We start from the raw sequence: 20,854 nt of genomic DNA, 5'->3' as shown, positions 1-20,854 counted from the left end.
TTGACATGCAATGGTTGGCATTTATTTTATCACACTTTGGACAAAGACAGTTGGAGAGTTTCAGTGTGGGAAAGGCCCATTAAAAAAGTGAAAAAGTGCATTACAAGGATATTCCTACAAAATAAAAGTATCCCATCACAAGTACTCACAACACAGTGAATAACAACAATAACATAAGTGCTGCATTTTGGAAGTCATCCTCAAATTGTAAAATATAAAAATGGTTACATCTAGTATAAAGACTAGTTGTAAACTCTGGCTAGTTCTATGATAAATATAACGTTTCATTATGCAGTAAATAACAACATTTGTGGAGAAAAACAGCAATGTATCTGCCTGACTTCCAGTGTTTACATCCTGCAGGGGCCTTTTCCATTGGTCTCCTTTATGTGATACCAGTGACTGACACGAAGACCTGCAGTCACGGAGGATTATTTGATATTATCTGGTGCATTTCTTGTTAAAATCATAAAGTTATAGACCTCCTTCTGCCATCAGTGTGCAGTTTAATAGAACAACCGTCTTAAAGCCGAAGACTCTCTGGAGGCAGATTTTATGAATGTGACATTATGAGGAATCTCATTTCCTCTAAGTTATTTTGGACTGATGATGTAACTGTAGAGGCTGCTGGGATCATTGTCAGCGTCCGTCTTCACGGGAGTCTTGACGGTGGAATAAGTCACTGCCTCCTCTCTGACCTGTGTAACACAAACCGGAGGGTGTACATGATTCACACCATTAACTAAAACAATGTCTATATTCGCAGTGACCCAGTGGTGAGCTGTCTGTTTTCTATTGGTTTTCATTCACATCAGGACAGAATACGATAAAAAAAACAACTTTTTCAATGGAAAGACCCTCCAAAATATCTACATCTAAACATTAGACCTGTCACATCATCTGCCATGTCCTCTACCTCTGGTACTGTGCCCCCCCTAACCTGCAGTCACTCCCTGACTGTGTGAGTGGAGACAGATGTGCTGGAGTCAGAGCAGAGCCACACCAGCTGCACCTCATCTCAATAAGCAAAACCTCGACAAATACTCAACCCTGCCAGATCTAGTTAGTGTTTGATGTGCTTTCGGCCTGTCATTGCAGTCATTTTGTATATTGTCTATTGCAGCTTCTTGTTTTTTTTTGTTTGTGTTATACACATCCTCTTTTCTGTTTCCCATGCAGCCCTGCCAGCTCTGGCTCCAGTCCTTGTCTCTTCCTCCTTATCTGGTCAAACCCGCTGTTCAGCCCTGCTCTGCCGCTCTGGATCCCTGCTCACCCAATTCCCCTGGACCCTACTCTAGACTTGCTACCTCAGACCTGATCTGCCCAGCCCCAGCCTTAGTCCCTGGCTCATAGCTACCAGCTGTAGCCACCCCTCTACTGCAGCCCTGCTTTCCCCCATAGTCTGCAATGAATCCCTTTTACCTTATTCCTGTCTCCTCGTCTGTGTCTGCACCTGCCCTGCAGCCCTACTTAACAACACCCATATGTTGGACCTCTCATTACAAAACCATGGGCACTAATATGGTATCCAGTTCTTGCCAAGGGTGTTGGATGAGGTCTAGTTCAAGTTCTAGGTCAAGGCTCTGTGCAGCCCAATCAAGTTCTTCCACACCAAACTGTGAAGGTGACTGTGCAAGAGGGCATTTTCATGTGAAACCACAACAGTGGAAACACACAATTATCTAAAATATAATTTTAGGCTGTAGCATTAAGCTTTGAAATTAACAAAAATATGTGTACACATACTTGTACAATATATATATATATTATACGTTTAATAAAAATGCAAATTTTACATTAATCCATTATAGAAGTAGGAAACCACAGCTGAGTAAATGCTGGTGCATCGAGTCACTTACCCCTTTCTTGGCAGCAGTCCATGGATTAGCATGACTAATGGTGACATAGGTCACGTTGCTCTCTGGCTCATCCTGAGTGCAAACAACAGTGGTTTAAGCAGTAAGTACAACTTAACTTTTCTTTTACAGCGGAGACAAATAGTGTTGTTGAAATACAGCTTCTGGCGACCAGTGGCAGCAGTGAGCACAGATTTTACATAAACTTAATTGGGTTTAATGGCGTTCACCTGAACTTCTCAGCATAAGTATGTTTTTTTTGCTACTTTATATGCACCAACATCAATGAGAAATCCTTTATTAATCCATTATGGACCTTTTGTTTATGAGAATTAAATGGCAGAGATGGTGCTTCCAGGACCGTGATACATGATCTGACGGTGCAGCATCAGGGCGAACTGCAAACCAGTCTCCAAATATGTGGATTTATTTCACAAAAAGGCAGAAAATATGCTGATTGCAAAGGTTTCAATCAAATGAATTAAGCAGAACTTTTCTGAATAGATCAGTTGTACTGATAAATCCAGATGAGTTAGTATTCATGAGACAAGACAAACACCAGTGAACCTCTGAAGAACTATTAGCTGCTCTTCTAATATCTTAATTAACCAAATCGGAAAGCGAGGAAATAGAAACACGCCTCGTCATTGTGGAAAAATGAATATGTATATATTCATATATGTAGCTCAGTGGCTATTTCTCTGGTGATTGTGTCACATCAAAATATATATTTACTTACAGGGTGTTGGGTTGGTTTTTGAACATCTGGAACAAAAATGTAGTCATCAGATATCATCATTCTGTACATTATACGTATCATGTCATCATTTATGGAAAACACTTGTTGTTGATTGGCTGGCAGACGTCCATCGGTCCTGGGTCACCTCAAACACCTCCATAGCTCTGGTCAGCAGTTTTAAATGTGTTTGCTGTATTGCAAGGTATATTACATTGCTGGTAACCATAGCAACGGCACTTTTCACGCATTTATTTTCAATAAACACATTATCTCCATCCTGTCTAATGAAGTGGAGTGACAACTTGTCACGTCTAACAAGCCACATTTTAGTCAGAAAGCCAGGAAAGAAATACCATCATATAACATTTAACTCCATATTGTTTCTGATGTGCATCAAACAAATACTGCACTATGTACGCACTGTTTTACTGACCCTCATTCACTTTGGCTCTCTTCCTGCATTTGGTGAGAACAGCAGCAATGATAACCAGCACCAGCACCCCCCCGACCACTGCACCGACGATGACGTAGGTGTGATCAGGCGAGGCATCTGTAGTCACAGGGCACCAGTTAGCCACAACAAAATACGCCACCCACTTGACTTGTCTTAACATACATCATCTCATGACAGTATTTACAGGATTGACGTGTGTTTAGATTATCATCTCATCCTAATTTGACTCTTCTGGCTGATCGTCTCTTTTCCTACCTGTGAAGTCAGGTGTGTAGTGAGCCTCTATCTCTACGTTGCTCTTATCAAGAAACTGGCAGGTGTATCTCCTGTTGTGGCCACTCTGACGCTTCACAGTCAGAACAGAAACGCACTTGAACTCGGCACCTTCACCAAGCGCAAGCACAGATTCTGTCTCATCCACCCAGCGGATGCTGTTCTTTTGACAAATGCGGGGTGGGTCGTATCTCAACAGAGAGCACTGTAATGTGACGTCACCGTCCCCCTTTGGATCAGCGGCTGGTGGTAACGGAGAGACTGAGAGAAAACAAGTGACGACCGTTAACTCAGCATAAAAAGACGCCCACAAGTTCCTATTCGTCTTCTGTCATCATTGTAGTTAAAATAAGAAGGTGAACTGAACCAAATGGAATCAAGACCTCTCAGTGGGGTTTCAACAAGCCCAGTGAGTTAATAAAAGGAAACCTGGGAATAAGATTTATCAGCAAATTCATATGTCAATCACTGTAAACTGGTGGACGGGTACTTCTTTCATGAACGAAGGAGCAGGAGCACCTTAATCAGCAATCCCTTTCCTTGACCCCCATCCACACCACCTCACTGAGAGGGTCCCTTGTGTTAAGGGCCGCCCCAAACCAGTGAGGCATTCAGTTCCATGTTAAGGTCTCCCATTGAATGTGGAGGGGTCAGTTTGTGAAAGGGTCACAGTGTTATTCTCCCTGAGTTCACCTCTTTGTTAATATCCTCCTTCTTATTCAAACACCTTGCTCGGTTACTGGCTGGGTTTGGGAGGCGCCTTTACGAAAAAGAGGAATAGTGGACATGAAAATGTGTACAGCTGGAATGAGGCTGAGTTTGGTTCAATGCAACATTTTTGTGCCAAAAGCAGAATTCCTTCTCGATAATCTCAGTGAGTTTTCATGGAAATGAGACTCACTTGTCAGAACACTGAGACGTGTAAGTGTGTCGCGACTACTCATCTGCCGACAGGTGTAGCGACCAACATCCTCAGCAGTGATGTCTTTAATGACCAGAGAGCAGTTGGTGTTCAGACTCAGCCTGGCAGCTTGTTCTGGTTCCTGCTTAACATTTCCCTTCATAAGCAGAGTGATGGTCTTAGATGTATCTCTGTTGTAAAGCCATGAAATCATGGAGCACGTTCTGTCAGAGGATGCTGCTCTGCTGCAGGGCAGAATGACCTCATTACCAGGTATGTCATAGAGAGTGGGTTCTTTGCTGATGCCCGCTGGAAAGAGAGGAATACATGACACATAAGATCATCTGCATTGAGACTAAACAGGATTTTATTTTATTTTATTTTCTAAAAAGAAACAAAAGATTGTCCAGTTCTTAATTGGGATTTTACATTTGCAGCCACAGGGAGGGAATGTGTCACCCTCCGCTATCTAGTGGTTCTGTTTAGTCATTTTAATTTATGTCTCCATTAATTAGTGAATTTGTGGGCTTGAAGAAACCACAGAGAGATCAGAGAGCAAACAGACTATTTAATCATTACTTTTCTGTCCTTGACATCTGCCTATAAACATTTCAGAATCTCTCTAAAAAAAAAAAATAACTGACTCATAATTGCAATCCTCACACAACCGTTTGCTCATTTTTACAGGCCACAAATGTTAGAAAAGCCCATCAGATAGCCTTTATCTAATAGTAATATGGATTTCTGTAAATGTCTGTAAAATTCTGATCAGTATATATATAAGAAAACTGAGCTTTACCTTCAAAACGAAGCACAAAAACAAAAATTAAGAGACATTCTGTGTCCATTCTCTGACGGCAGACGGACGTCTTGTGAGACTTTTCTTCTCTGCTGCAGGTCAGTAGGTGGTGATGCTGGTTCCTCTTTGTGGTGAACTTACTGAGTGACAATAACAGCAATACTCACCCAGCCTGTCGTAAGTTCCAGAGAGTTAGAGTTGCATCACTTCTATGCCTCTCCTCAACCGACATGACACCCACAATTAAAAGATACTTGTGTTTCACAAACTGCAGTTGTGTCAGTTTGAAAATGACAAAGAAATTCCTTTTAGCTGCATGATGGTGCATTTTAGCTGGATGATGGTGCATTTTAGCCGGATGATGGTGCAATTGCAAGGAATTTATGAGAGTTGTTTTTTTTTAACAAAATACATAATTAATTTATCCTGGTTTATACAATTAACTGTCTAGGATCTGTGTTTCTCACAGTACAGCGTGATGGACATGCTGTAATTTCCGCGTCCACTAATGTCAGTGGTGTAATCACAAGAGGAAGTGGCGTTTTTGGTGGGAGCCCGGCAAGACAACAACAAGACTAAGAGTCTACAGCTATGCTCGCAGCTCTGTGAGACTGTAGGCAAAGCGGTGCTTAGTTTAGCGCGTTAGCATGCTATCATTTGCACAAGCTACAGCTGAGGATGATGAGAATGTCATTCGTTTTTCAAGTATTTAGTCATAATCCAAAATACTAGACAAAAGTTTGACCTGATACAATATGATCATGTCAGTTAGTAAGTGTTTCCTGACAAAGCATGATCTGAATATCTTCGTATAGTTTCGTTTTGTCTCTAGGCTGTGGTATTGTTCTTGTAGGCTACAGTTTGTGGTTGCTGTTGTTTTGTTTACTTTGATGTGTATTATTTGATACTAATCATAAAAGTAGTCTTTTCATAAAATGATATGCAGTACAAAGTTGCCACGTATGCAATGTTCCAGGTAAACAACTAGCAGATGTTGGGGCCCCATACAGATAAGATTTATTATTGTTTGGACGCGGTCTTCCTTGGGATGTGAGGTCAAGGTCAGGTATGTGAAAGGTCATTCTGAGAGGTCTCTTTTCCTGACCCCTAGATGGGAAACAGAAGTTTACAGCAACAACTTGCAGTGAGTTGAAGTGACAGTACGTTTAATAAAAATGCATTTGGCATGACAGTCGTCATAATGACTCAGCATCAGTCACTTTTTTGTGCTGTACCACATTTAGTCATATTTGGGCATTACAGATCACTTGCACTGAAAAGAAATGACATCCTGAAATGCAGTTTGGTTCTTGAGTGAGCTGTGGACACACAAGTACAGTGCAACACACAACATATATGGACAAACAGCTCATAGCAAACAGATTTTGGCAGTTTTTCTTTTCATCCTTAGTATTATGTTTAAAGTAAGACGTCTCAGTGTTAAAGCAAAGGGGCATTTTTTTTTTCCAAGTCTGTCTTTTAACAATGCTCATATGCACAAATGTACACTAAACAGACACTCAAATATGTGGAGTAAAACGCTTTTATTGTGGTTTTACTCTTTTGATTTCAACAGAAATGTACAGGGTAATGTCATCGGCATATAATGTGATTCCAGTATTCACAACAGCAGACAAGATTCTCCAACACCCGACAGTGTATAGATTTCTTGAAAAAATACTTAAAATCCAACAGCAGCTTCACAGATGAATGAAATTACATTTTCAAATAGTGAGATACATTTAGACGCAACAAGTGCAACAATCTGCACACATTTAAGGATCTCCACTGCGGTTTTGGGTCAGTATACATGAAGGATTAAAGGATAAGCCTGATGATATTTTTCTTTTTGTCAACAAACCCCATGAAAAGACCAAAAGTGAATGTATCAACTAACAAGTATTGTGTGTGTATCATTGCCCGATATATCTCCTTCCTGTGTCCCGTAGAGCTCCATTGTTGTCCAAAACCTGAAATTACTGAGTTTTTTTAAATCATGAAAGTATATATTTGTGACTTTTTAACTTACATTGCTGACTTTGGTCTATTCCTGGGATTTGTTGACAATGAGAAAAACTCAGACTAAAACAAAACTTATCCTTTAAGAAAGTGCCACAGTAACAGCTGTCTGAAAAATACACAAATGTTTTTTTCAGTTTGACATCAGCCATCAAGTTATGTGTTAGATAACAGTTACACTGCTGACCAGTCACGAGACATTTTACAGTATGAGCACATATGTCATGAAATGTCTCATGGTTTGCATCAAACACGTTGAATTCTCAGTATTTTTCCCACCAGAGAACCATATGCTATTAACCCTTTCATCACTTTACTATTTGCTATACTTTATTCAGAGATGAATAAATAGCCTAACTTGACAAGACAAATAAATCATATGACGATATGTCAAGACTTTAGTGCTCTATAATAATAGTTCTTGCCATTAACTGATAAACTGTTTCTTTGATGGTTAATTTTGAAATGTTTTCTTTTTAGTCTTGACAGTAACTAACATAATATAGCTGAGCCAGAATGGTCTTCAAAGTAACAAAGCAACAGCTGAAGTTGTTTGATGCCATTTTACTGTTTCCAGAAGAAACAATATGAAGCTTGTTGTGGTGAAAATGATCAGGACCAGGTTGCTGCTATTCATAGAAAAAGTAAAAAAAAAAAAAAAGGCAAAATAAGGAGCCCTAAATATATTTTTATCCCCCAAAATTCCTGGTTGTTTATAGGATTTTTTTTACTTTAAATAAAAATAAAACTTAGTCAAATTTGTACTGATGAACGTCCAGTTTAGCAAGCTGTAAGGCTTTGGACACAAACATGGAAGTAAGCTAAATGACAGCTAATTACACATTTTACATCTATTTTGAAACTGTAGTTGGCAACACTCATTCAGACTTATAAAAAAAATAAATTAAAAAAAAGTATTCTCTTTGAGTTATAAGAAAGCTACGAAAACCAGAATTTCTTCTACAAGAGAACAGAAATAAAATGAATAGATGGATCTAAAAAAATAAATTAGCTTCTTTTTCTGTTGAAAGAACTGAACACTTTTGTGCTGCTCCCGTCCACGCTGCATGCTTTGTTACTTCTGCAGAAAGCCCACAAGATGGCGCTAACCTTCTGTCAGGTCAAACATACGCACCGACCCTCAGTGTAATGACGGACAGGAGTCGACAATAAAAACACATTTGACGTCATGCATTTGAGTATAAAACTTGAAGTTGTGCGTCTGTTTCTTTTTGTGCACTAAACTCAGAACATGTTCACATCCTGTTTGGTCCACTGTGGTTTGTGTAAGAAGTTTGTGTTGTCAGGAAGCCGTCGTACAAGCCAGGCACGTATTAAATACAGAACATATTCTATATTCTCTATAGAACATAGAACCATAGCAGAGCCAGATCCTGGTGTCGTCAAGTCTGTAACGTTTCTCCATCAAGGTGTCACTGAACCGTTTGCTGGAACTTGTTGTGATGGAAACATTTTCACATTAACATTTGGACTTAAATAAATGAATAAATATAATTATTTCCACTGTTACAATAACATGAATCATAAGAACAGAGTTTTGATTCTCTGTGTCAGTTATGTCGGGGCCTCTACTTTCCTTCCCCTTCCCTCCACTCCCTTTATCCCTTTGTGGGGGTGAGTTAAGGGAAGGAAAAGAGGGGGAAAGCCCCTCGGGGATGCACCCCTGGAATCTGAAGGCTCAGTCTGTCACAGCAAATAAAAAGCACATTCATATGTAAACCTGCGTCAAAAAGAGAAGCCGTAAATAAAAACCTGTGCGGAGTTCTGCATTATTTTAGACAGTGTCATTTGAGTGTGCTGCCTTTACTTGCATGCACTTTTGTAATTGTATGTACCTCCGAGGACTTCCTGTCATATCATTTGTGACAAAGTCTTGGCCTGTCCAATATGCGTGCAGCATTGTAGAAAAATAAACATGATTTACGGCGACTTTCCTTCTTCAAAACAGATTTCAGATGTAGAGTTCCTCTTCAATAACTAACATAACGAGTGTCGTATGTAAAGAAGAAATATCAACAACATTTACAGTGTGTTTTACAACAAGTCCAGAGCATGAACGGATAATTCAAGTCAACTCAGGAAACGTCGGCCCTGTGCAGCAGCTGCAGGACAAAACCGAACAGAACGGCTCTCAAGTTCTTCCTCCCAGACGACCTGGAAACTCCAAACCATACACTTCACCTGCTGTTGTGATGAGTATTTTGTTTCAACTACAGCAAATCTTGTGATGGGGATCTTGGAACTGGAAGTTTAACCAGCTTGTTTTCCTTTGAAACTGGATTTACAGACAGAAACCAAAGTAGGAGCGTCATGCTTCACCTACCATACTAATAAAGTGCAGTGGAGCTTCTTCTGCATGTAATGATTGCATACTTTCAAACCAATCCAAAAACAACCTTTCCAGGATGACACCCAACGTTCTGTCAGTTGGAGGTAATGCTTCTTCTTCTTCTTCTTCTTCTTCTTCGCAGGTGTTTGGGAGCAGGAGGGACCTGGAACGTACTGACAGAGGAGCTCTGAAGGAACAGCTAAGGGGGAGCGTTGACCAACTTCCTCTGTGCCTTGTTGGTCACCCACCTCACCTGGCTTGAATCCACTGTAGATTGCGGCTGTGCTTGATTAGACTTGGCTCACACGCAGAGCCTCCAGCTCTCCAGTTATCGAGGACATTATGCTTGGCAATAAAAATCAAGTGCACCTTTTACGTAGTTCACTCCCAGGGCGGCAGGGAGACCTTCTTAGTCCTGCGATCCAGTGACTTGGCAGAGTCACAGTGAGGTTTCATGGGAGAAGCTGATCGAGGGTTCCAGCTTGACTCCGTTGGTTGTCTTTTCTGAAGGGCAGTCACCGGGACATTCAGCAGGAAGCTTGGAGAGAGAAGATGGTGATCAGCAACACAATTCTTCAAGGGTTTGTTGCAGTTTAGAGGAGCCAGACATGAATAAGACAGATGCTAACAGGGTGCTAATTAATGCAATATGAACCTGATTAGACAAATGCACCCCTCGCTGGGCTGTCACTGGTATATAAATCACAGAATATGCTTTCTCTTAAAAGCTCAGGCCATGTAGTTGCAGAATCATTCTTCATTTTCTATCTACAGCACATGGTTTTAGTCATGTTATCATTCAAACCTTCACTTATTGGTTTAGAATTTATCCGACTGGGTTGAATCAGTTTGCAATGTCGATGTTTCCAGACTTCAGTCTCGTACTGTCGCTCAAACTGAGGTCAGGAGGTGAAGCCTGGCTGGATATAACAACCTCACCTGTAATTATTGCACCTCCACTGGCAGTTAAATCTCATTTTGAAAATGTGAAACTTTAATTCAATAATAGCATGGAAAGTTTTGCTAGGACAGTGATTGGATAGCTTTGCTTTACAGCGGCTATAATCAATATTTTTTATATTAACAATGGATCACATGACTACTTGTAAGGTGTTGCAGGTAGAAACTAACCCACAGAGAATTATCACCAGACTCTGCAGTTTTCTTCAGCTCTACTGAGCCTTTTAGCCTCTTTGAGCTCTCTGTTTTGGTTCACACTCACGGCTCTCATAGCGTAATCTTTGGCCACAGCCAGCAGCTTTTTTTTAAATCAAAAAAGCTTTAAAAAGCGACTGTACACTACCTGTCCAGCACCAAATGGCAGATAGATGAAGTTAACAACTAGCTGGTAAAAGTAGTGGAGTGTTTAGCAGCATATTTCTCTCAGGAGTTGCCAAAAACAGAGCTAAAAGAGAGACTGAACAAATACGACGACAAAGAAATGCTAATGTTGCTCCGTCACTGCTGGATGTGTAAATAGGTAATAAGGAAATAAGCTCAACATCATATCAACTTAAAAGGTGACATGTCAGTGTTGTGTTCAATTTGCACTCAAGCGGCCAAGACATCGCCTCAGTCTACCACAGTGTCTTTCATTATATTTCCACCAGATGGCGCCAAATGAAAACAAAATTGAAATCCTGCACATGGTTTTATTTGGTGACGCTGTAACATGAGGCCTGTGACCCACTGTGATTTTCTCTTTTCAAGTTATTTCATTTGATTTATTGTTTCACAAGAAAAGAAAAGAAGAAAAAAGAATAATAATCATAATTCAAACCATCCTCAAACTTGACTGTGTGACCTTTAGGGAAGCCTGAGCTGAGGATGAAGAGGAGGGAGAGGATGGGTTTGATGAATTGGGCACTTCAGCAGCGACTCAGCAGGATGGTGGGAACACGAAGTAAAGACTGATTGAAGAGTCCAGAAACAGAGAGAGATTTAATGGCCTGGCTCGTCTGAAGGGTGCTTTGAGGGGCACCTTCAGAAATCATTAGAGACAATCAGTCGGTGGCGAGGTTAGATTCAAGAGGAGAAGGGACTTTATAGCTTTGTCTGTTTTAGAGGACAATTGGTAGAAACGCAATGTCCAAACTGACAAGGGACTCTGCTCAGGGAAACCTCTTGAGAGAGGTTCAAGAATCTGTCTCGTCAGAAGGTCACTCCATGGGACGCCAGTAGGAGGGAAAATACTGAACAAAGAGACACTCAGACTAAACGCTGTCCTCTCTAAAGGGCACTCCACAGGGTCGCAGAGGAAGAGACGTAGAAAGGAGAAGAAGATGGTGGAGCGATGTAATTTAACACAGAAGGGCCTCATTCATTCAGAACATCAACAAATACACAAAAAGCTGAGAGCAGAGAACATCTTCTGGGATCAGATTTACTGTGTAAACAACAGCTTGCTCATTCGTGTCTGTAGCTGTGCAGGATGAAGGTTTCCAAGTGTTTGGGTGTGTGTTGAGTACAAGAGGAAGCAGACATCACCCATAGTGTGTTTTTTGTGTGTGTGTGTTTTTTGTGCACTTACTGCTCGCAGGTGGTTGCTGTCTGCTCCCATGTTGACATTGTGTCTTTTCAGTTCTGACTTAATTAAGGCTGAAACATAAAACGAGGAAACGTTACATTTCTAATATCTGGTTTGATATGCAGAAATGAACACACACACACACACACACACACACACACACACACACACACACACACACACACACACACACACACACACACACACACACACACACACAGCCTACCCGTGAGCAGTATTCCCAGGAAGATCCAGGCGCAGAGGAAGAGATTTCCAGCCAATGGACTGTGGACAGTGGTCAGTTTGCCCTGAATCAGAGTGAAAATGATCCCAAATATCTGCGCACACACACACACACACACACGATTAATTAATGTGAAAGTACTTCCTGTAGCACCTTAAGGACACTTCTGAGGAACTTTGTGATACCTGAGCAAAAGCATTGAGGAGTCCTGACGATGTCCCTTCAGACTCTGGGTATGTGATCTCCACGCCGAACTCAAAGCCCAGAGGCAGGTAACCCGTCATGAAGAACCTGAGACACAGACGTGAGACAGATAAGTCACAGGAGCACAGAGTTTAGAGACTAGATAAAGTCAAATAATAATAGTCTTTTCTGCTTAAATATGTGATTTCAGCCTCTAAAGATGAAAACAAACTCAAATTAGATAAATGAAAAATGGTGGCTTTCACACACTGGATCCTCGATATCTAAAATATACTGGAATCGCACTTTTATTGTTGATAAATTTGTATTTATATGTAAACATCTACACAGCCTACGGCAGGTGTGTTTAAACCGACAACGATGTCTTCACTATTTGTTTTGAAAGCAGGTCTGTGTCGCTGTGAGAGTGAAACTGCACCGAGACGCAGCCTAAAGCTCAGATGGTTAAACGTACAGTTGGCAGTTTGAATCCCGGCGTCACGGTGGGGAAGGCAACAACAGATGTTCCGCTCAGGCACACAGATATATATATATATATATATATATATAACAAATACAGTATACTGTGAATATAACGTAACTGAGCGTATAATCTAGTGAATCAGGCCGGTCGTACCCCAGGACTCCAGCAGTGGAGAAGACCAGGTAGATGTTGTTGAGGTTCAGAGTGAAGGTGAAGACCACCATGCCCAGAAACGACAGGCTGTAAACGATCAGAGTCGTCATCCTGTAAAACAGCAGCACAAACACATCAGAGGCAGAGACACACGAGTTAGACCACATGTAAAGAAACTGGCTGATTTTCTATGGATGGGAAAAAAAAACAACCCGTTCCTTGGAGACACATTAAAACAGAGGGTTGCTCGGGGCACTAGAACCTGATCTGGCCCGACCTAACTTCCTCCAACTCGACTGTCTCAGGTTTCATTTCACTGCTTCTGTCCTCCCAGCAGGAGGATTTGTTTTGTTCATATGAAACGACAAGACATTACACTGTGTGGCCAAAGGTATGTGGACACGCCTGTCTGGGAAATGTTAATGCTGACAGCTGACTCTTTCCTGTTTCCAGAATGACGGTGGCCCTGACCCTGACCGAAACCCTGTCCAGCATCATAGCCTGCAGCCACGTAATAACTGAGCCTGGTTTCTGGGGCCCCCTGAGTCAAGACATTACAGCATTATGGAGATGTTTAGTGGTGCTATATGACGCCCCCTGCTGTTATTATTCAGCAGTGTCTTTGTATTTCAATGCATTGCATTTCATTAGCTGTATTCCTAACCACCTACTGCATACTACCGACAAATGCAGTATGCAGTACATACAGCATACTGCTGTTCATAGTAGTATGCAATATGAAACTGTCAAATCCATTTATTTTGCAGTACGCCCGGCCAGGCTTAGCTGGGTTCACGTAACGTAACGTTAATGGCAGACCACCACCATTGATTTTTTACGAATCAGTACGACATCCGGGTGTTTTTGACATACTGCATATTTTGCTTTTGTTTGCATACTACATACTACATGCTACATGCTACATGCTACATTTTGGCCACATCAGTACGTGTCACCCACATTTGTCATGGCCCAAGAGCCAGGTCGGCTTATCCTTTAATAACATAATGTTTGGTCAATTCAGTAAGAAGTTAGCTTAGCGTTAGCATGTGTGTGTGTGTGTGTGTTGCCTACTTGTATGTCTTTGTGTGGTCCAGCCACAGGCCACAGAGGATGGAGCCGACCATTCCAGCAACAACCAGAGTCAAACCAATTCTCCCAGCATTCAACTCCTGGTTCTGAGGAGAGGAGAGGAGAGAGATGTTAATATAGCCTCAGTGCAAACCAACAGCAGCTTAAACTCATCAAATCCGAGCAGAAACACAAAGGTCCCCCTCGCAGGTGGACTATAAGCCCGTCCACATGTTCTGTAAGTGCGTATATGTGGCTGAGGGCTGTTAGTTGGGGGGGAGTCGGGGATTTACCGTGTTTCTGGTGGGAGAGAGAGCTGTTCAGTCATCTGACAGTTCAGCTGACAGAGTTTTATAAGTTCATGTAAGGGTGAACATCTCTCAGTGTGTGTGTGTGTGTGTGTGTGTGTGTGTGTGTGAGAGAGAGACAGGGATGGTGTGTAGTGCTAAGAAAAGCAGAAACTGAATGAGCGTCAGCCTTTCAGTGTGTGAGAGAGAGAGAGAGAGAAGTGTTTTAGAGTGAATGAATCAGTCTTTCTCATCGTTTTGCCTCGTGTGTGTGTGTGTGTGTGTGTGTGTGTGTGTGTTATGGTGGGCAGCAGGAATGCGTGAAAACAGCTAATGAACTCAGACAATAAGCTCATGTCTCCTCAAAGCCATCAGACGTTCCTTTGTTCTTTCCTGTCTCAGTACCTCTCTGTCTCTCCATCCAGTTTCCGTCCGTCTGTGTTCACGTTCATTTTGAACATGAATGGGAAATGTCGGCCGAGGTGGAAAAGTTGGCGTACTGATTAACAGAAGAGCTGCAGTAATTCTGTTGTTTGACCTGCTTTGCATTCAGTCGTAACCTTTAAAACGGGACGACATGTGAGGGTCAACACGGTAAACTGAGAGCTCTGCTTCGTGACAAAGGCTACAATACTGCAGCTGATACACCTGCTGACCCTCGGGAAAAGACTCCTTTTCTCACCCACTGACAGACCAGACATACATATGAGCCGCATGTGAACACTGTCCTCGACCAACACGCCGTGATTTGTTACAGTCAGAGAGAAACACATGAGGACCACCAAAATCCTGAGAACACAAATTCTCCCTTTTGGACTGTAACAAAACAGAAATGAACATCCATCGAGAAAAATGTTGAAATTGTGAACAAGACAAAAAAAAACTACCTACTAAAAAATCAACATGTGTACAGTCAGCATGTTACATGGTAACATTTGGCTTGTAACGTGCACGTTAACATGTGAACATATGAACAGAAAGAAGGGTAACACGCTAGTATTAAGTACGTTTAGCATAACATTTAGCATGTTAGCACGCTATGTTAGCATTAATCACAGGAATCCTGTCATTAACTTAAGTGTGGAAGTGGAAGATTTAAGCTATTGGTGGCACTAGAGGGAAGGTCAGATTCACCCTTTGCAGACCATGAATATCTCCGAACGACTGCTGGACCAACAAAAGTGACTGATCATCATCATCATCATCATCATCCCTAAAGCTACTCCTGCTGTGGCTAAAAAACAAACAATGAGAAGAAGTTAAAAACTCTGGAATAAGCTACTAAGTGGATCTTAAATTAAGTATTTTTTTAAGAAGAACTGGCACTGAGACGATCAAGAGACCAGAAACCTTAACTTTACCTCTCAACTATCAATAGCAGCTGGTTCAGACTCAGTGGTGATGTCTCAATCATAGATATAAATAATAGTTGTAGAAGAGTTTCCTCCCTTAAAACCCAGAAAAAAAAACCAGGTGTGATGGCAAGAAAGATCACGAGATTGAACAGTTTGTTTTCAGTCACTCAGTAACTCTGAGCTGTTTGTGTTTTACCTCATAGTAGGCCAAGATCATCTGGTTGAGAAGTGTCGAGACGGAGTAGAAGGAACCGGTCATTATACCTGCAGACCGACAGAAACAAAGAGGCAGGGTCAGTTTCAGCACTTCTGTCTTCTATACTGAGTGAATCCACTAAGCTTAGCATTGAATTTGTCCATGATGAAAACGTCTGGGTTTGGTTTTGGGCAACAAACACACACAAACCTGACTGAGATGATGTTAACTGTAGGAATTATGTTTCTAAAGCTCATTGTCACTGTTTTCTATCAACAGTACAAATACTAAAAGATGTAGTCTTATAGAAATAGTAGCAGAAGTAATACATGTAGTATTAGTGGTAGTAGCAGCAGTGGTAGCAGAAGTAGTAGTGATGATAATAATCTTAGTAGACGTAGTAGCAGTAGGAATTATAATAGTATTAGTAGACAACATACTGGTAATGGTAGTAGTGATAGTAGTACTAGTGAACATTAAACATGTTCCCACTGATCTGGTGGTGCTTCACACGTACCGTAGCTGACGAGCAGGAGGACAAAGGCTTTATTCTTTATCAGGTTGAAGATGGACTGTTTGTAGGAGTAATCTTCAGGAGGGGAGTCTGGTAGGACAGCCTGGGCGTGACTGGGAGGGAGGGAGGGGCGGTCCCCTATGACTGGAGAACACACAGAAACAGGCAGGTTTGGGTTTGCTTGCTAGGCCTCTTATTTGTCAAAAAGAGAGATAAATACATAAATACAAAGACCGTGAATAACACTTTATACGAAAAGTAATGAGCCTTTGGGTTGCGAGCGTGTGGGAGCCCAGGAGGGTTCCTTTAGGAACTCCAAGACTTCCACAAACATCGAACCCTGTTCAAACCTTTTTACTATGCCTGAATTAAGTGAGTGAAACCCTGTCCGACGTGACCAGTCCGCCTTAAATACTGTTTCTTTCTCACCTGCCGTGTGATGAAGTGACAGTGAGAGAGTTTCGGGCAGCCAAGGTGACCTATTAGCTACTTCTTGTTTTCATAATGCCTTAATATTTAATTACCATCACTTTGTCCTCTGTTAGAATCACTTCTGTATTCTGTTTTAAACTCTTTGCTTATGTCTGAGTCAGTTTCAATACCAAACGTTCGTTATACATGTTGGTTCCTATTCGCTTAACCACGGCATGAAAATCAAAAGACACAAAATGTGCTTGAGATGGGTAATCCAATAAACAGCATGTCTACTTTTATTACAGTCAAAGTTACGTAATCGCTGCGTGACACAGAGATTAGGGTTGCAGTGATTCCACGTTTTTTTCCAGTTTCTCTTGAAAGTCCTTGTGTTGAACTGAGATATGTTTGCACACTGTTTCTTGACTGTTTAAAGCCGGAGTTTGATCACCCTTTTCCTCTCCAAAACATGACACATAGTGGATATTCATAAACCCCTAACCCTTAACCATAGGTCTATCCTTAACCTTGACCTAATCCGAGTCTGATTTTAATCCTAAACTCAAACCCTAATCCTGTACTGGTCACATACAGATGTAAGGTGCAGCAAAACACTCCCACTGTGGAATATTACTGGAATATAGAATACACACACACACACACACACACCTGTGTTGTGATGTGCAGAGGTATGCCTGCAGTCACCTCACATGACTCTGAGGTAACTGAACCACAAATCCACAGCAGTAAATATATGCCACTTCCCATGAGGCCAGGCTGCGTGCATGTGTGTGTTTGTGTGTTGTTGTGTTTGTGTTTGTGTGTTGTTGTTTTTGTGGTGTGCACCTATAACCGTGAGGACGAAGAGGCCCGTGGAGACGGCGGCTGTGCCGTAGAACATGATGCTGATGTTGTGACCCGTCAGTTCGACGTCCTCGGGTGTGTTGGGAACCAAAACTGGAGGCAGCAGGAAGCCTATGGCTGTTCCCAACTAGTGAGAGAGACATAGAGAGACAGAGAGAGACAGAGAGAGACATAGAGAGACACAGGGAGAGACAGAGAGACACAGGGAGAGACAGAGAGAGACATAGAGAGACACAGGGAGAGACAGAGAGACACAGGGAGAGACAGAGAGAGACAGAGGGAGAGACACAGGGAGAGACAGAGAGAGAGACAGAGGGAGACAGGGAGAGACAGAGAGACACAGGGAGAGACAGAGGGAGAGACAGAGAGACACAGGGAGAGACAGGGAGAGACAGAGAGAGACATAGAGACACAGGGAGAGACAGAGAGAGACAGAGAGAGAGAGAGACACACAGGGAGAGACAGAGAGAGACACACAGGGAGAGAGAGAGACAGAGAGACACACAGGGAGACAGAGAGAGACAGAGACACAGGGAGAGACAGAGAGAGACACACAGGGAGAGAGAGAGAGAGACAGAGACACAGGGAGACAGAGAGAGACAGAGACACAGGGAGAGACAGAGACACAGGGAGAGACAGAGAGAGATAAGGAGAGACAGAGAGAGACAGAGAGACACAGGGAGAGACACAGGGAGACAGAGAGACAGAGAGAGACAGAGAGAGAGAGACAGGGAGAGACAGAGAGAGAGAGACAGAGAGAGAGACAGAGAGACACAGAGAGAGACAGAGACACAGGGAGACAGGGAGACAGAGAGTTTACTAACAGTAATGCTGTCACACTGTATTATTTCATTACACATTTAAATTGAGTGTTTGGTGATAAAAGTATAAATGATGCAGCACGTTTATTCTGTAATGTTCTCTTGTATTGTGATGAAAGTCTATTTTATTTAATCATTTTCTTTTGAATTCTACTCTGTTCGATAATAATCTATAGTACTTCTTTGCAGTTTGTGTGATCTTGTATTCTTTCTATCTTTACAGTCTGTTTTCATTTGTCAGGCTGCATGATGCTTCATCAGCTCCATCTTTCTTCTGTTCGGTGTTACTCCACTAACTCCACCATGTCTCCTTTATACTAAAAACACATTCTTCACCACAGCGTGTCAATAATGACGCCCGTGCACGCGCGCGCGCACACTGACCTGGTTCCCGAGCACGGCGGTGGCGCACGCAGTGGAAACCTCGCGGGGTCCGAACCACACCGAGGCGATGCGGGACGGCAGGCCGAGGATGAACACCTGCGCCACGGAGCAGATGACCTGCGCGGTGACGGTGACTCCGAACAGCTCGGGGCTCACGCTGGCGCACTTGAGCCAGGCGCCGGCGCAGTTGAGGCCGGCGCCCAGCAGGGCCGTGAGCCGCAGACCCTTCCGATCCAGCAGCCAAGTGGCCGGGAAGATGAGCGGCACGTAGGCGACCATGTAGACGATGGAGAGCCAGTCCACCTTGTCGTTCGTCACCCCGTAGTACTGCCTGAACACATTGGTGATGATGCTGTACTGGATCCACTGGAAGGCGTTCACCAAAGAGTACAGGCTGAAAACGGCCAGCACGGCGAACCGGCGCCGGTACAGTCTCGTCTCTACCTTCTTCCCTTCCCTCTCCTCCCCTCCTCCTCCTCCTCCTCCGTTGGGCAGCATCGCCTCTCTTTCATCCGGCAGCACCTCCTTCTCCTGCTCCTGCGCCCGGTCGGTGTCCGTCTCCCCGGCCCCGCACGTCGGCGCCGCTCCGTATGTCGGATCCGCGCATCTCTCGGTTGCACCCTCCAGCTCGGGAGTCTTCCTGGCGACCGTGATGTCGTCAGGTGCGCCAGTATCCGCGCGCAGATGCTCCTGCACGAGCTCGCCGGCCACCATGACGCCGGTTTGATGCTTAAACTTCTTGTTCGGGTCGAGAGATGGAAACTAGGGGCGAGGCAGGAAGCGAGGAGCCCGCAGAGCGGCTTCCTCATTCGGTTACTGGTGGGTCCCGCAGCGATGCTTCAAAGTACATGAATGACTACAATATGAACCGGACGAAGACCTGATAAATATTAAAGTAGCCCACTTTAACACCCCCCACTCGTTATAAACCCCCGGTACCCTCTGGCTGCCTCCGGCCTCTCTGAACCAGCATGCTGCCAGTCTCTCTCTCTCTCTCTCTCTCTCTCTCTCTCTGGCTGCCTCTCCAGGTCGCTCTATCTTTTGTTCCGCCGACGCTGACACACGGCCTTCCGATGCTGACGAGCCAATAGTAGAGCAGCTACAGCTTGTAGTATCTCGTACTACTGCGCGGGGGTTTCAGTGAATGGTAATCGGTGACCATGTGGAGGCTGGGATCCCACAATGCAACAGCTCGTAAAGTGAGATATAAGACACAGTGAAGTCTCAGCATGTTGGCTTATTATACCCCATCATATAATATATATTATATAATTATAATAATTCAGTTTAATTACTGAATGTTTAGTCTTATATTGTTAGGCTATTATTAAATGTATATAATTGGTAAGACAGATATTATTAGCAATGTTAATTAAGATATTATTGAAATTTTCATGGACATTTTAATGAAAACTGTAGACCTATGTAAACGTCCGAGTACACGTTCAATACGTGTTCGATCTCAGTTAAAGCACATTAAATTCATTCTTTCTTGTTCTCGAAGACATGATCAGTTAAATGCTAAATTCAAATGTAAAACAATCAAATAAACAATGAAACAAATGCGTGAAAATGACAAATGCAACCCCCTGTGCTCCCGCTCAGGTCCCTCTCAGGCCTGTAACGTAGCTGCTTGGTCCATATACTCCAATTAGCCTGTCCATATGCTCAGGCCGTTATCTGTTCTAATCCTAATCAGTTTGACCCAGTGGGAGTGCACTGCAGCAGGTACAAGTCTGATCCCGATACACACCTATTATACACACACACACACACACACACACACACACACACACACACACACACACTCATTGCTTCATCAGTGTGTGTAAAAAAAAAAAACAGACCCTGTGGACCAAACTTTAAAGAGTAACCAAATCTCTGCAACCACACCACGACAGTGATGTCACAGTGTACTGACACACCCTGGAGTGCACCTCTGCATCACTGCAGCAAGGTAGGAAGC

At 42.9% G+C, this 20,854-nt stretch overlaps 2 protein-coding genes across 2 annotated transcripts; both read right to left on the bottom strand.

The window, feature by feature from the left end:
- Nucleotides 1–5,074, bottom strand: LOC139302224 (uncharacterized). Its single transcript, XM_070925853.1, has 7 exons — nt 5,023–5,074; nt 4,224–4,532; nt 3,305–3,583; nt 3,029–3,145; nt 2,596–2,621; nt 1,860–1,931; nt 1–698 (listed from the first exon to the last, which is right to left on the bottom strand). The coding sequence occupies exons 1-7, from the start codon at nt 5,069–5,071 to the stop codon at nt 594–596; spliced, it is 957 nt and encodes a 318-aa protein (XP_070781954.1). The 5' UTR covers nt 5,072–5,074; the 3' UTR covers nt 1–593.
- A 4,756-nt stretch (nt 5,075–9,830) lies between these two features.
- Nucleotides 9,831–19,602, bottom strand: flvcr1 (FLVCR choline and heme transporter 1). Its single transcript, XM_070926012.1, has 10 exons — nt 18,889–19,602; nt 17,666–17,810; nt 16,409–16,549; nt 15,892–15,959; nt 14,057–14,160; nt 12,983–13,093; nt 12,348–12,453; nt 12,145–12,256; nt 11,922–11,989; nt 9,831–9,929 (listed from the first exon to the last, which is right to left on the bottom strand). Exons 1-10 carry the CDS (start codon nt 19,600–19,602, stop codon nt 9,831–9,833), a joined length of 1,668 nt encoding a protein of 555 aa, XP_070782113.1.
- Nucleotides 19,603–20,854: the final 1,252 nt, after the last annotated feature.

This window comes from Enoplosus armatus, chromosome 19 (assembly GCF_043641665.1).
Source record: "Enoplosus armatus isolate fEnoArm2 chromosome 19, fEnoArm2.hap1, whole genome shotgun sequence".
NCBI lineage: Eukaryota > Metazoa > Chordata > Actinopteri > Centrarchiformes > Enoplosidae > Enoplosus > Enoplosus armatus.
The sequence above is the reverse complement of the archived record's forward strand: the minus strand, read 5'-3'. Positions and strand labels throughout refer to the sequence as shown.